Source organism: Symsagittifera roscoffensis, chromosome 1, assembly GCF_963678635.1.
Source record: "Symsagittifera roscoffensis chromosome 1, txSymRosc1.1, whole genome shotgun sequence".
Lineage (NCBI taxonomy): Eukaryota > Metazoa > Xenacoelomorpha > Acoela > Convolutidae > Symsagittifera > Symsagittifera roscoffensis.
The window spans coordinates 63,384,087-63,400,650 of NC_087062.1; the positions used below are offsets into that span (position 1 = coordinate 63,384,087).

Genomic DNA, 16,564 nt, shown 5'->3' on the forward strand with positions numbered 1-16,564 from the left:
CCTAGGGTGATTCATATGATCGACATCAAACTCCACGTCGGATCGTTCTTCCCAAGCCGTTGCCATGGGTTGGATGTTCCTCGGAGCTCTGGGGTCAGTAGAATCTAAATAGGCAGATTTTTGTTTCAACACTCTGGCCCAGTTTAGGTTTTGCAGGGTTGGCTTTTTCGTAAGATTTCGCAGTACCGTATTGGCTTCTCTGCCGTGATGAGCCTCAAACGGCGATATCTTGAGAGTAGCATTTGGGGCAAATCTTAGAGCACTCAAGGCTCGTTCTATCATTGATTCTAAGTTTCCACTATCTTTTTCTTTAGCGTAAGTTAAGACAAAGTTTTTCAGACTGCCAATGGTACGTTCGACACACCCGGTGGCGCGATGATCATTCACGGGTGAATAAATTATTTCAATTCCTTCGGAATTGCAAAATGATTTAACTGCATTCGATGTGAAACTTGTACCTTGATCCATAAAAATTTTCCTAGGAACACCATGTTGAGATATGTATTGTTTAATGAACTTAAGGACCTTGTCGCTTTTATTATTTCCGCAGATCATTGCAGAGGGCCAACGTGAGAATCGGTCAACCGCTACCAAGACATATTTACTTGATTCATTTAAATATCTAATTGGACCCCAAAAATCAAGCTGTAGGCATTCGTTCGGCTCGCGTGGTTCATAGATCTTCCCAACATCACCTTTGGCGCATAATGGTTTAAGGCTTTTACCTGCATCGGTGCATTCCTTGCATCCATCCGCAGCTGCGACTAAACTCCGGTGGAGATAGGGAAACCAGACATCCCTCGCAGCGTCGAACATACTCGAGCGCCCATGGTGAAACGCATGTATCCGATTAACCACAGCCTTCCTGAGTGGTATGGGGATGACGAGTCGTTCGTCCATCCACAGACAATTCTCCCGCACGTGGAAATCATGTGTGTGCTGTCCGAGGTAGGCACCCATTGCTCTGACCTTCTTTTCCAAATCCGGGTCCTTACTCTCCACCAGTTCTTTTATTGCGCGCATCTGGGGGTCCCCTTTATAGTTCGCTTCCACGAGCTTCAGGTTGAATAACTCCGGCAGTGCACTGCTTTTGCGGACTATCTTGCAGTCCCGGGGGATTACTGACATGATGACGTTCCCTCCTGCTGGGTATGCCGCCGGAAAAATTTCACCTCCGAATGCCGAAGGAATGGAGATGACTGTGTTGCATCGAATGTCCCTGGTGTGATGCGTCTCCGCCTCCAATCGTGCATCCACAATCTCCACCTCGCTGCTACTGCCGCTCGTTATTTCTGGATGTTTCAACAGTAATTTATTTAATTTCTTCAAATTAAGTGATGTCATTGTAGATATGTGTATTTTGTTAGATTGATAACTTGTTTTGTTAAATGGAGGACTACTGTTTACTGTGGAATTAATATCAGACTCACGTAGTTTACATTCGGTGATTGACTTTACTACTTTTGCGCTTTCCCGGTCATTACACTCAGCTATTCGTTTTAGTGGCTTCTGATTGGTCAACCGATGGTCACGCGTTTTGACGCCCTCTTCCGGTGGAATGTTAACTTTATCGTTTCCAACTTGAGTATCTTTAGCTGAAACAATTGATTCCTTTGATGCTTTGATGATCCCTTTATTGGTATCAATATATCCGAGTGAATTGGTAATTGATTTCAATTTTGCCACTGTGAAAGTGTTATCATAAAGACTAACTTTCGTGGCTTCCCCCACCGGATGCCTTGAAAGGTAATCCGCCAGGCCAATTTTAGCCCCAGGCATGTGTTCAATGACAAAATCAAAGGGGATAATTCTATCAATCCAGCGAGTTAATCGACTGAACATAGTCTTGTTTCTCTTATTGTTCCCATTCAATAAAGATAGCAAAGCCTTATGATCTGTCACCACAGTAAATTTCCGCCCGAAAATATAATTTCTGAAGTATTCGGAGCCCCAAACTACGGCCAGCATTTCTAGCTCATTCGTCGAATATTTCTTTTCGGCCGCATTTAAAAACCGGGACGCAAATGATATTGGTCGCCAACCCTCGGTGCCTAGTTGTTCAAGTACCGCCCCCAAACCGTTATGGCTTGCGTCGCACACGATACGTATGTCCTTATGTACATCGAAGTGCTTAAGTTCGACAATGTTCGCTACTTGTTTCTTAATCGATTCGAACGCTGTTTGGCAGTCAATTGTCCAGAGGAATTCGTTCTTCTTACTTAGAAGTGGACGTAGAGGCGCCGAAGTTTCCGCTAACGCCGGTAAATATTTGTGAAGACTATGGATTGACCCCATGAACGATTTCAACTGAGAGAGCGTTTTCGGGGCGGTTAATTTGTCAATTGGATCTGTTTTCCGCACCATTGGTGTAATCCCTGATTTCGTAATCCGGTGGCCTAACCACTCGCAAGTATTTTTCGCAAATTGACATTTTTCTAGCTTCAAAGCCATATTTTCTTTATCGAGTTTCATTAAAATCTTCTCCACTAAAGCGATATGTTCGATCTTGGTACCTTTCGAAATTACTAATATATCATCAATGAACGCATGCGCGCACGGAAATTCAGCCAAAATGGCATCCATGACCCGTTGAAATTCCGCCGGCATGGTTGTCAATCCGTAGAATCCTGTTTTGAATCGATATGTACCGGTAGAACGGCCTCCCACCAATGAAAAATTGCAATGTTTACTAGTGTTTTCGTTTAAAGGAAGTTGACCGTATGCGTACGTGAGGTCCATCGTTGTAAAAAAAACATCCCCCTGTTTGCGTTCGCTGATAGTTTGCCCTACGATGTCCATTAGTTCTTCAATATTGGGCATTTGGTATTTATTCTTATGCACTTGTTTGTTTAGTTCTCTAGATTCCAGTGCAAGTTTAACAGAACCGTCCTTTTTCACGGTGATGACAATAGGTGAAACAAAATATTTGTCTGAACATTCTTCCAACTTTTGGATATGACCCTGTCCCAACAGTTTTTCAATCTCCTTATCGACTTTTTCCTGTAATGTTATAGGTACTCGCCTACCTTTTTGTTGAATTGGAGTTAGGTTTTTGAAGAAATCTGCCTGCACCTTATAATTTCGAATGCGTCCTACCCTGTGAAAAAGATGTTGAAATTGCTTACAGAAATGTGTCTGCCACTCATCCAGGTCATTGTCCATCGCCACAGTTCCTTCCGTGGTATGTATGCTTTTCACCCCTTCTGTCGATGGTGCTTGTACCAGCATCAGTCCTAGTGAGGGCATTAAATCCCTGCCAATAATAGACGGTCGGCACCCTCCGATGACGTTTATATCCGACGAACAAGTCCATCCATTGGAATGAAGCGTGACTTGCATCTTGCCCAGAAATTTTAACGGATTGTTTCCGTAATCGCGGAATTGGTCGTCTTGTGGATTCAGCGGTTTCAATTGTACGTTGACTGTCCCCAGGGTACGTTTTAGTTCCCCAATAGTGAAGATGGATATTGGCGAACCACTGTCAATCCAGGCCTGAGTTGCTTTGCCGTTGATTCTTAAGGCTAGTTTGGCCCCCGCGACTTTTAGTTCAGTTTCCTCCTTCCGCCGAATTGACATAACCACATACTCCGTCGAACTATCCGAATACCATCCATGTGCCGGTTTCTTTGAATCAGTCACCCATCCGACAGAACTTCCGTAATTGGATGCACTCTCCTCCGGATAATCTTGGGTAGTCCCGCCATTGGTGTCATCCTCATTTATCATGCCTACGCGACCCCTATTCGCCGATCGACGTCCTCTACAAGTTCGCTCATAGTGTCCCATTTTCTTGCAAAAGTTGCAGGTTACATTTCTTGCTGGGCACTTTGGAATGTGGTCCGGGGTAAAACCACTCTGGTCGCAATTGTAGCACTTGCGATCTGCTGCTCCTCCGCGGCCCCTTGTGCCGCCCCTGCCAAATCCACGTCCGCCTCTTTGGAATGGACGACGGTACCCTCCTCTAATTGCGCTTATAGGCTCCGCTTTAATTTGTAGTGAACCCGCTGGTGCCGCAGTAAGTCCCCCACCGGATACTTTATATGACTTTGCGTATTTGTCCCCCCGTTCATATGACAAAGCAATCCGGTAGACCTCATCTGGTGTCTTAGTTGAACGGCATAGCTCCGTTTGAGCTTCCTTGTTGGACATATTTACTATGAATACATCACGTAACACCCGTCGTTCCAATGTTCCCAGTGAGCATCTAGCGGCTAGTCCACTCAAAACGGAGTGAAATTCTTCTAGCGTTTCCCCGTCACGTTGTTTCCGAGATAGTAGCTGGTACGTCTCGAATGTTTCGTTTCTTTCCTTGCGGAAAACACTCTCAAATTCATCCAAAACCCGTGGATATCGGGTAGTCGCCAGGTCCAGATGGGGCTTCCGGTTATGTAATTCGTCCTGTCCACGTTCCCCCAAACACAAATAGAGGTTAGAAATCAGTGTCTGCTCTGCTTCCACTCGATTTTTCCCATTCACCTCCTCTGGCAGACCGGTAATTTGCGCCTCAGTGAGCGTATTAGCAAAATAAAATGCCGTCGGATTGAATGAATGTTTTGCTATTACACCCCAGGTGAATCGTGTAATCCAATGCTCCCACAACATTGGTGCTTCCGTACATTTACTCGGCCAAAATGCCGTAATTCCCAGTGGATTTTTTCCTGATCCCGCGCTTTGTCCTGCTTGCTACGCCATGTGAAAAATGCGGATTCAATATCTTTAATTCACTGAACTTAAATTGACTCGTTTATTCTTTAACGGTTAACAACAGTGAATCCAAACATCGCAGACTAAACTTAAGGTTGACAGGTATTAATTAATTAGTAGCCGCACCAGACACATAGCTAACCAATGGCGCCAACACGTAATATATGATTAGATACTATATATGACAAGCCAAATAAGACAACTTAACTGTAAACTTGCATCAGAACACAAATTACGTAGCGGTAAAAAAAACAATGCCCATTGCGACTACGTAAAATGCATTCGTAATAGTTCCGTGCTCATTAACCAATAAAGCAGAAACTTTTGAAAAAACTAAAATAAAAAAAAATTCTTAAACAGCAACAAATATTCTCGAAAAATTATAGCTCAATTAATTCTACTATTGGATTTCAGATTATTAGAAGAAAGCTGAATCTTCGTATGTCAAAGAATGTCCGTGAAACAGCAACAAAGCCGAAAAAAAACTAAGTGACGAACGATTGTACGACGGAAGTTTTGAAAAAATTTCTGTTTAGAGAGCAGACGTTATAAAAGCAACTAACTTATAGATTTAAAACTTTCGGAAATTAAACCGTAAGAATTTAAATACGGACAACCTCGGTGCTGAATACCTATTAAAAAGTTTCGAATCTGATAAAATTTAAAAGGCAACTCTTACCGTAAACGAAAGGCCAACACAGTAACCATTTTATTATTTTAATCATATATATAGACCGTTTGGTATAAATTATACTGAATACAATTTGACAATTCTGTGCACAAAATATTGCATGGGGAAAATCTAGTACCCGATTGCAATAACCCTGTATTTCACTAATTTTTCCGAATTTGATTTTTATCTTTGCAGTTTCAATTGAGGCGGACCCGTTTTAGAATTGGCAAAATAATTGATGCGATGATTGAAAACTACCCTCCAATCTTATCCAGCCAAGTCAACCCATATCGGTTTTCCCTGCTTAACGCGAATTTGGGTTTTTCATTTGAAGTTTCAACCAAATTACAGAATCTTTTATCCGAATTTTTTCCCTTTTGATCTTCAAACCAATGACTTTACCGCGCGGCCAAACCGCACTTACAAATTTTTATTGTTTATTGGAGAACTTTTCTCGATTTTATGTACTATGGCTATTAGTTTACTATTAGGTTCTTTTATAGATCAAACTCATCAGACGATCAAACGCGATTCATCCAGACAAGAAATTCAAGTCAAAACAAAACAAGACTGCTCGTATCAGGGCGAAGCCCTGAATGTTCCGACTGCTTTTTGAGGTTTATGGAGCAGTATTAACTTTTAAAAAAATTTAATGTAATAAAATAAAATGAAAAATTAAAAATTTTTCTACAATTTGAAATTTTTTAAATGAAAATCATCACCCCACACGCCATATAAAGTACAAAAGAATAGATTTCGATATTGTAACAAACCAATTATGGCAAATAAGCTTCCTTCAATCAAATTGGAACGATTTCTAAGACGAATTAGCAACCTTTAAACGTAACTTTTCGTATCGAAAGTCGGAACAACTAGAACAACTAGAGTCGGAACAGTTTTGTCGGGGTCAACGTCTCGTAAAACTGAAAATCGAGTCTAATTTGTCGTAGACATAAAAGTCTATGCAGTATTTTTTGCCTGTTTTAGTTTAGTTAAGTTATGGGGGCTGCACGATTCCCAATTTTGGATAATCAACGCTCGATATATTTGGTTCTTTTAACGTGTAAGTGGCGAGATTTAATGATCAATGATTTGAAACTTCATCCTGTTTTTAAAACTAACACTAACTCATTGATCTTGAAAAGTAATCGTAAAGGTCATGGCACTGATACATTTACACCGATACGAGCAGTCTTGTTTCGTTAAGGATGGCAGAGAATTATTAAATCATTTGATATAATCCATTAGGTTAAAACAAAGTGAGGCTGTGCTTTGCAAACAGAAGTGTGAAACGACAAAAGGCAGCTCTAAAAAGAAAAAGGGTCGAATTATTTAAATTTTGTAATGTGACAGATTCGAACCTAGAGATTTGGCGTCTTACATTTTTGCATCTGCGCCACGGCACATCAAAAATTTACTTAGCTAAGATGAAAACCTTTCCAATGCTGGGCAGCAAAAATGCCAAATACGAAAAAACTAGTGCTTACTGCGGCGGTGAACCTCAGCCAAGTAGCTTAGGAGGCTCACGTCCTTCCTTGTGAGGCACAGACGCTTGACTAACGGCAAACACTAGCCCCAAAAAGCAGAAAACATGTGCTATGAAATTTAAACGCTACAGGTCTAGATTATATCAAAAGTGCCACCAAATAAGTGAACACTTTCAATGAAGACTTTTTTGCGACTTAGATAAGGCATCGCACTATCACACTACGCTTCGCATGTTTAAGCAGATCCGAAACAGAAAAATTCTAATTGTATTGAACATAGTGAAATATATGTACAAAAATATTTGGATCTATAATTTCAGTTATCACGGACTGTAACACAATCGTCAAGACAACAATCAATATGTCAGAAATGGAATTGTTTAAGAGAAAAGATAGACAATTTGGACAAGAAATCAAAAGGACACTTCAAGTTGATTAAGGAAATGAAGGCACACAATTTTTTGAGGCGAATATTTAATCTAAATGAGTTTGAAAATGTTAAGTCATAATGTTATAAGGCAAGTTTGATTGGGAACATTAATATCGTTTACTGTACAGTTTATTCCGCCGGCGTTTCGCTGGTCGAAGTATCAGACGCTTTGTGATCTCCTCGCGCTAAGTGTGACGCGAAATCATAGCTCGAAGTTGCAACAAACGCACAAATGTTGCACTGGAGGGGGTTGGATTTAGTGTGCACGCCCATATGAATCGTGTACATGACTGTGTCCGTGAACAAGATCTGACATGTTTCGCACTCTAAGTGCTTCGCACGGCATGGCTCGCACAATTTGAACGAGCTACCATTAGGGGAGGGAGAACAATCAGCAAGCGAAGTGGCACTTTTATCAGGGGATCCTTCATGCTCGTGTTTTATATGCGGCGACAAAGACAAGGTTCCGTTGTTTGTCACTGAGTTTCTCGGTGTCAGCACTTGTTTGTTTACGTTTGCCGGAGAACTAAACGGGGTCAAACTTGCAGCGGAGACAGCGTTGGGCGATTGGGCATTCCAATGACCAAGGAAGGAGCTTGGTGCAACGTTAGAAGTCTTAGCTCCGTTCATCTGTTGGTTGTACATTTTCCAGTAGTTTTGATTTTGTCGTTCCTGCAGTTTCATTGCGTTCATGTACAGATAGGCTTGTGCTTGTTGTGCAGCGGTCATCGATGCCGTCATTGGATTTTGGCCGACGTTGTTCGTAAACCCATTTCCTTTGTTGCCAAATAGAGCCCCAAGGTAGGCCATTGTGGCAGCTGGAGTTGCTTGGTTTGCATTAGCGAACTGGCTGTTTGCTGACCCCATGTGTGCAGTTTGTGTTCTGATGGCTTGCTGGAGAAGTTGAGCTTGCTTTTCGGCTAAACTGTGACTTGTTTTGGCATCCTTTTCCTTTTTCTCGTCCTGTAAAAGACAATTCTGTTGAGATACTGATTTCTTTTTCCATCAATTACCAATGCTTAAGGCTGTCCAAATATTTGAGCCAAAATCCAAAAAAAAAAATGATGCTCAATCAATGGTTGCTTTCCTTTTTTAAGATATTTGCAGGCTTAACTACTCAGATATCTAAAATTGGGAAAGAAACATACCTGTCTGATAGGCGATGAATTCTTTTTCTTGACAGACAAATCTTCAGGCTGATCGCAATTGCTTCTTTTGCGTTCTGCAAACTCAGCTTTTGGAGAGTCCTCTTGTTCTCGCTTGCAGAAATTCATCGGCTCTTGTTCTTTCTCTTGGACGCTTGCCTCATGTTCCTCGGGTTCTCCAGTGCTAGCTACAATAAAAACATCTGTTTCGTGATTATTATATGGAGGTTGTTTGTCGTTGAAACGCTTAAGAAAACTATTACAATCGATTACAATTAGATGATAGTATTGATGGGTTTCGAGTATAAAATATCATCGAGCTCGAGTAGCCCAAAAATTCCAGGAGAGGGTGACATTGACAAAGAATTATTGACTTACATTCAACGATGATTTTTTTGATGATTTGCGACCTTTCGTCGTCTGGGCTGACTCTTCCGCTGCCATTTAAAGGAGACGGGGTTCGATTCCCACTGCTCCCATTATCAAACGCTCCCATTTCGGATCCACTCAAAACGTCCGAGTTATTCAAGCTTGGCGAAGTACTCGTCTTTCTCTTTATAGCTGGCTGTCCGTTATTCATTTCGAATCCGGTCCCCGGAAGTATGTTATCAGGCGGTAAGATTTCTCGGATTTCTTCAGTCGTCAGCTTGTGACTTGATCTCAGATGATCTCGCAAAGACGATTTCTGCTTATAGGCTAGTTTACACTTTGAGCATTTGAACGGCTTCTCCACACAATGAGTGGATCGATGGTTGATCAGGGCATCTTTTCGTCGCGAGGCGTAGTCACACACGTCACATTTGAATGGCTTGAAAGGAGTGTGAATTTGCTTATGTCGGGAAAGATTTCCTTTTTGGGTGAAGGCAAGTCCACAAACTTCGCACTTATATGGTCTGTTTGCTAAACAAAAAAAACGTTGGAGTATTGTGCGATTATTCTATAGAGAAAGTTACTAGGATTGCGATATTTGAAAAATCATGCCCAAGTATATTTGAATAAATCTTATGTCAAGAATTTATTGTAGCAAAGTAGCAGAAAGATCCAGGTACGATTACTGACGAGCGAACATCATACCATCCAGGCACCGTTTGCCCTACTCCTACATCTCAAACAAAATGCCTTAACCAAACATCTCCCATTTTGAGAAATATCGTAAGACAAAGATGTAGTACCGAACGGATCCGACATTCCTTGATATGGCCCCTGGACTTAAAAGAAGCAAATATGACTTCCTATTTCGACATCAACGTCAACATGTGACGAATTCAGAGTCAAGATAGAAAGATAGGATGATAGAGTAAACGAGACTGAAGTTTGATGTAAACAAAAACTACTTCAGATCCCCCCATGTGGCACTTTGCCTTTCTTGGGGGACTGCAAACAAAATCTATAAGCTGGCACAAGATCTGCCCTTTGATTGTCCTCCAGATTACATGTCCATTATACTGTGTACTGAGTGATTCATCTAAACAAGGGCGAGGGACTGAATTCAAGTAGAGGAGGGAGATATTACCGACGTTTTGTCCCTAAGTTGCGAATAAGGTACAAGAAATTGCGAATTTGTTTGGGAGATTTCGTTCCCACGGCAATCAAATAGTCTTATTAATTCAACAACTTGTTTGTCTAGTTAAAAGGTATAAACTTAATCAAGTTTACTTTTCGCCTAAATGGGAAATACAGTCCATTTGTTGACAACTGATTAGAGAGGTAGTAATACTATGTTTTCACGAGGCAGAAAGAAGAGGAACGAGTAGAAGGGGGAGGCGGGCTACGAGGTTGGTTGGTTGGAGAAAACAACACAGAGCGGTAGTATCGCTCTTCATTCTAAAATCGTCCAAATTGAAGAGCAAAAAAAAATCAAGAATTAGTGAAATGATTAGAAAATAACACATAGGAAGCTTGCTAAACAAGATAGCCGATTGGTTTTACCGATTTAATAACGCCTTGTTGTTGTTTCGCTAGTTCAATTCATTTATTTGACAAAGGATTCCGTGCGGTATACGATTCCATTTTGTGGAACCATATTATGTAAAAAAATTAATCGGTGATAAGTTTCATAAATAGAAATGAAAACTAACCCCAGCAGTCTTGAGCCAAATTATTAAAAAAAAACGAAGGATCTTCAACCCCTTCAGCAATGCGCGAGCACTTTTTCCAATAAATATGCTCACGAAGAGTTCAATGATTGGTGTCAATCAAATGGTTATGCTATCAACGAGTTAATTTAAGAAATCTATTTTAAGAAATTGCATAAAATGCTAATTCACTATGTATTTTTACAAGGTTCACTCTTATGATAAAAAATGCCCTTTAGTCCCCCTAGATTCCGAAAAGAGCACCAAAACAAACTTTAGGCGTGTTTTTTGAAAAAATTGCCGCTAGCTTGGAAATTTTGTCACAATAGGGGTGAGTAGTGCTTGGAGAGAACTGTGAAGTTCAATTTGATCGAGCTAAGGACGTCAAAGTTCTTTAAAAATCTCGCTCGAGAAAATCCTAGACCTGCCCTGGTTGATTAAACCATTCTCGCACGTTAACTATCAAATTTAGACCAAAATTTTCAGTTATCAAAACAGAAAACCGTAACTGGGATTGGGATCATTGGGAACATCCATCCACATCGATGAAAGAAAAAATTAAATCACTTACGATTTCCGCGTCTAGATGCAGGAGTGCTTTTTCCCACTCCTAAGTCCAGTGGGTCTCCGTTTCCCGTTTTGACCCCGCTGTCGATCAATTCACTACTCGAACCCAGAAACTCACTGATGTCGGCGGGGAAGCTGGGAATCTCCATGACAGGAGAACTGACTAGAGAAGAGAAATCGGCTGCCTCGTCTGCAGCCATTGCAGTACTGACGTCATCCTCGTCTTTGGTTGTGGAGCTCGGCTCACAAGCTAGATTCCACGCAATGTCGTCGATTTTAGACTTCTTCCCACTAGGAGGTTTCGGTAGAGCGGAAATCATTACGGATCCGATCGAAGATGAGCTGCTACTCGAACTCGGGGAAGCATCGGAGATTCCTGAGTCTTTTCCGGCCGAAGGTGGAGTGCGCTGGGGAGCGGAGTTTGGGGTATTCAACGTTGACGTGGAGCTCGGAGATATCTGATCACGAGAGTCGGCTTCTTCGGCATCGACCTTGAGTTCTGTGGTCAGACTGTCGAGGAAGCGACCCATGTCTTCGGAGAAGGATCTAACAATATCCATGTTTTAAGATTGTGATTTAGAGCTCCTGAAGTTCGGAGCTGAGTTAGCTAGTAAGCACTAATAACTCGATTTGGTTAATTGATAAACTAGTTTTGCTGAATTAAATTTCAGGCAAACGTTTGGCAAAGGTTGAAGGCAAACGAGAAAATAAGGATCACGAATAAATAAGGCACTGTGCTAAGTGTATTTAAGGCAAGAAAGCAAACGATGCAATGAAACCAAAGCTAGGAGTTCTTTCTCTACAGTTGTGGTATGGTAGGGAACAGAACAAGGCAACTACAGTTTGGGGCTAAGATGATTTGATAAGCACTACAGCAGTGATTAATTATGTACGGTAGAAAGTAGTGGATTTGATGACTAAAGGTAAACTCAAGCAATAAAATGTCGAGACTTGGGGTTTAGGAAACTGGGACAATTTCTTTCTAGTTCCTCCGTCAACAATAAAACGATGCTAGTGAAATGAAGTGATTGACGAAACTTGGCGCACATACGCAAAACTTAACTATTCCTGTGAACTTCCTAATTCCTTGTTCTTCTAATTACTGGAGCTTTGGTCCTGAAAGTCAAGTGGAATACTTTGGACAAATAAAGGGAATAAGGAAGTGGCTAACTAGGCAAAGATATCCGCGGCTACAATCTGAGCAAAGTAAATGTCGGTATATCTGGAATATTTGCTTTACCAAATAATTGGCACGTTATCAGTATTAACATTAAGGATTTGACGATGCTGATGTCTCAGTGATGTCGCATTACTCTACAAGTAAGATTTTGAGTCCGATTGTGAAAGTATTTTGTAGCAAAGAGCACTTGATTAAAGCGGGTCGATTATTGATTGAATCAACGGGATCAAGAATCGTTCCCTCTAAACGTAAACAGCAATTCTGGGAGAGCTGCTTCTAACTGATTTATAGCAAGACGCGCTAAACAAGTGTCGCATCTAATCCTAGGGACTAACTTGGCTTGGGTTTTACAGCAGGGATGTTTCGAACTGTGAGAAATTGGAGAGCTCACCTCTGTGCAAATCAGTGGCAGGAAAAGTTTCTAATAAAATGAGTGTGGGAAAACTAAATAGATGCTGATAATTAAGGTATCCCCGTAATTTGTTTGATCGGGAACAATAGATGTCTATTTTGGTAACTCACCTTAAATGATCAAAACATGGGAAACTTCTGTAATTTTTGAAAGCAGGAAACGCTCGCTTAATTCCACGAGGCGTATAGCAAATGAAAGTGAAAGTTGAAGGAGGATTATTGTCGGAATGAAAACCACCAATTAGGAATCGCGTTCGTTCTGGCAGGTACTCGGATTGTTCTAACCCGAAAATGGAAACAGCGAATGTTTGAACACGTTTCAGCCTATGGCGCTTTAATTGAGTGTTTAGGAATTTAAAACGCGATGGCAGACTGTATAATTGGCGACGACCAGTTTAAACGCGTTTCAGTTTTTTGTGTCTAGGCGGAAAAGGATCAACCGTCTCTATAGCTGAGCGTAACGCAAAATGATGAAAGTTTGTCACAGGACAAAACACATAAAACTTCAACAACCTGGCCAAGTAATCAACACAGGAATCCTTACGAAAGCTTTTTATTCAAGCTGTGAAGTCAACATCGTGAAAATGATTGCAATTCCATGCGGCTTGAAGATGGAATGATGATTTTTGTTCTGGATTCTGGAATGTTATTATTAGTTTCAGCTCCTTCAAAAATGTTCTCAGATATTTCACAACTGATTTCAAGTGGTTATGGGAATCTTTGATGATCAAATGGTGATGATTCGATATTTAATCGCACGTTTAATGTTTGTTTAAGGTACGGAGATAATTGCTCAAAACACCGGCAAGTTATTTCGATGACGATGATAATTGGCTAAGTGTGCAAACACAAGCCTAAATTCCTCCCCTTTCCAGAAATAATCATACACTGAGTCAGTTAAAATAACTAAATCAATTCTTGAGATTTTTCTCGTAGAAAACTGGAATGACTGGTTAAAACGAAAACACTGCAGTTCTGGTACGGCCAAATACCTCAGGTAACGAGGAGCTTTGTAGTTATGATTTTATGTGAAAAGTATGCAGAAAGGTTGAAAACCGAGAACAAGCAGAAACACAGTAATTTGGCACAGGTATCTCCAGTTTAGCAAAGAACTTCTCTCTATTGGTACTGGCAAAAGTAATGGACTGGACCAAAAGCCATAAACAAAGCAAGCAAAAAAATTGAAAAGCCAGCTAAACCACTTTTCAGCAACACAACCACAATTAATTAAAGTATTTTCTCCGCGTCTTGAATTGATAATTTTGGATAGCTTCATATGAAAAATACCTGGTGTTGCATCATTCAGTCACAGTGTATTACAGTGGTCAATAAAACCAGTACCGACCACTTTTAATTCGCGGCAATCGAGTCATTTTTGTCCACTGTATTTGCAATACAGAAAATAGTTTTGCCAGCTAAAACTTCAGCTATGTTTTCTATATATCGCAGAAAATACAGGTAATCGCTGTTCTTTTATGATCACGCCAGCAATTTTCTCGAAAAATAAGCAAACAGTATATCTAAGAGGATAAAACTCGGCACTTTAATTTTTACAAGTACGCACGCATCGTTCCAATCTCGAAAACATGAAAGAACGAAAATGAACATCTAACAGCATTAAAAAAAACTAAGTCACTGATCTGATATTTTGGGGCTTATCTTTTTAGCTTCCTCGAATTGGACTTCAACAGAAATCATTCTCAAGCGAATTGAAAATTTTCAAAGTGTGTTTCAGAGTAATGAAAACTTTGAGGCGAGTGATTTTGAGGGAAGACTCAATATTGACCTTTTCTTATTAGTCGGGAGAAAGTATTCGAGATAAGGGTGTTTGAGAAAGATTGGTACCTGCTTTGCTGGGTAATCAGGGTCTTGCCTTTAGAAAGTTGGGCACACTGAGAGCTAACAAGATTAGTAAGTGGCAGTACAATAAGGATATCGGAGCGGCTGATTTTGAAGCTGTGATGGATATAAATGAATGTCGATTGTTGCAAGGATCAATCTCATTTGGGTTTCATTTGGCTCGTATTTGCAGAGTAGCGTACGATAGAACGAAAGTGTCGAAGGAATTTCGTTAAGCATCATGGCAACTTAGAATTTATTAAGGATAAGGCATTTGAAATGTGAGTTGGTTCGAGGTTGGCAAACAAACAGTGCTGAATATTACGAATTACTCCATCGTTAAAGAAGGAAAACAAATTTCAAATAATCTCCAATCCAACACAGTCCAAGTTAATCACACACACACACAACCTCATCAATACACGACTCCCCAAACTAGACAGTGATTAAACTACTTAGAGATAAGTTAAGTAGATGATCATCAAAACTGCGTCGAAATAATAAATCAATGGGAATGGGAGGGAGGTCCACAAACATCAGCCTCAAAACTGTCTCAAACATTTCGACCAACTAACAGTTGACTAACTAGCAAGATCTGTCTTAGCATTCAATATGCATATGCCATCAGAAAATAAGGGCACAGTCAATAAAGAGTCGTGAATGACGCAAATTTTACCAAAGAAATTTTGCTCAAAACTTGCAACGATTCAAAAAAATTGCAGAATTGTACTTAACTAGTTAAGAAATCTGCCGCCTTCCTGATTTTTAGCAACTCGAACTAATTTTAATTTTTAAGTGTTTCAATGTCCAAACATTGGTTTCAGCAAACTTGAGTTTCTTCCTGGAAGTGAAGCGACGAATAGACGACATTAAGTAAACCATTAAAAATAGTTATTGATAAAAAATTTGAATTAGTTTACCTAAAAATTCAACTTGGCCAGGCCCTAAGGTTTCAACTAAAATTCGCTTTACTAGACAGCAGAAACTACACGATACGACCCAGAGACGTCATGGTCACATCCCATTTGCCTTAATCTAAGAGCATGCTGGCTGCTGACACCAGAAAAAATGCCCTATATTTAGGCGTATATAATTCGCATAAACATTGAAAACCTGGGAAAAAAACTGGATCATGTTACAAACCAACTCTACTAGCGGTGTCTTGTGTAAAATTGAAACCAATTTAACTTTGGTCGTTTTTCACTTTACTTGACATGAAGAGCTCCAACTGTATGCGTGATTTGATAGAGAAGCGAAGCTGGACTTCGCAGACGCAAACAACAACAACAACGGTAGAAGAACTCCTCAATACAAAAAAAACCCTGCAACACACCTTGCCACAACGAAGACTCCAACTCTGCGTCACAAGCAAACAATTAAACAGACCACTTGACTATCAAAAATAGGACCAACTGATTTTCGTTTCAAAAATTAAAATGGCCGAAAAACCTGCCGACTAGTTTTGAGCCAAAAAATATCAGACTTGCAGCAGATTTGTAGCCAAAAGTATCTGACCATTTTTTGAAACTCATATATTCATTAGCAATATTATCATTCATATCGCTTTGTGAAACTTACGATTATTTTTTTGGAAAAACAATTTAACACAATCAGAGGAAGCCATTTGCTAAAAAAAACGACGTTTCTTAGAAATTGAGCCAAGTTCAGCTTCGCTTCTCTGTCATTTATTATCTTCCAAGCAGAAACTAGAGACTGCAAAACAATATTTTAGGCGGTTCTATTTTTTAAAAGAAGACATTTGAAAGTCAGAGGAAAACAAAAAAAAATCATTTGAGTTTCATAGAACAAACCTTATCACCCTACATCTATCTCTCAACATTTCAAGAAACCTTTATAAACAACATTTCATGAAATTTCTATGTTTTTTCGCAAAGCTGCTTTGTGAAACACCGATCTTGCCGATATAGTACGACATAAAAATGCAGTTGATAGAGGGATGAAGTGAATAAAATAAGGTAAACTTTTGGAATCCTCTACTACTCGACTATTTCGAATTGTTTTTCGGAACTTGCTACTATCGAGAAAATTAAAA

The 16,564-nt window shown here is 40.2% G+C and overlaps 1 protein-coding gene across 2 annotated transcripts; it reads right to left on the reverse strand.

The window, feature by feature from the left end:
• Nucleotides 1–7,220: 7,220 nt before the first annotated feature.
• On the reverse strand, nt 7,221–14,450 carry LOC134847404 (protein hunchback-like). Of its 2 annotated transcripts, none has more exons than XM_063864554.1 (4): nt 11,086–14,450; nt 8,818–9,339; nt 8,443–8,627; nt 7,221–8,257 (listed from the first exon to the last, which is right to left on the reverse strand). In XM_063864554.1, exons 1-4 carry the CDS (start codon nt 11,639–11,641, stop codon nt 7,424–7,426), a joined length of 2,097 nt encoding a protein of 698 aa, XP_063720624.1. In that variant the 5' UTR covers nt 11,642–14,450; the 3' UTR covers nt 7,221–7,423. The 2 variants fall into 2 exon arrangements, with proteins under 2 accessions (XP_063720624.1, XP_063720623.1); XM_063864553.1 differs by having other exon boundaries at nt 8,443–8,623; nt 8,814–9,339; nt 11,086–14,449.
• Nucleotides 14,451–16,564: the final 2,114 nt, after the last annotated feature.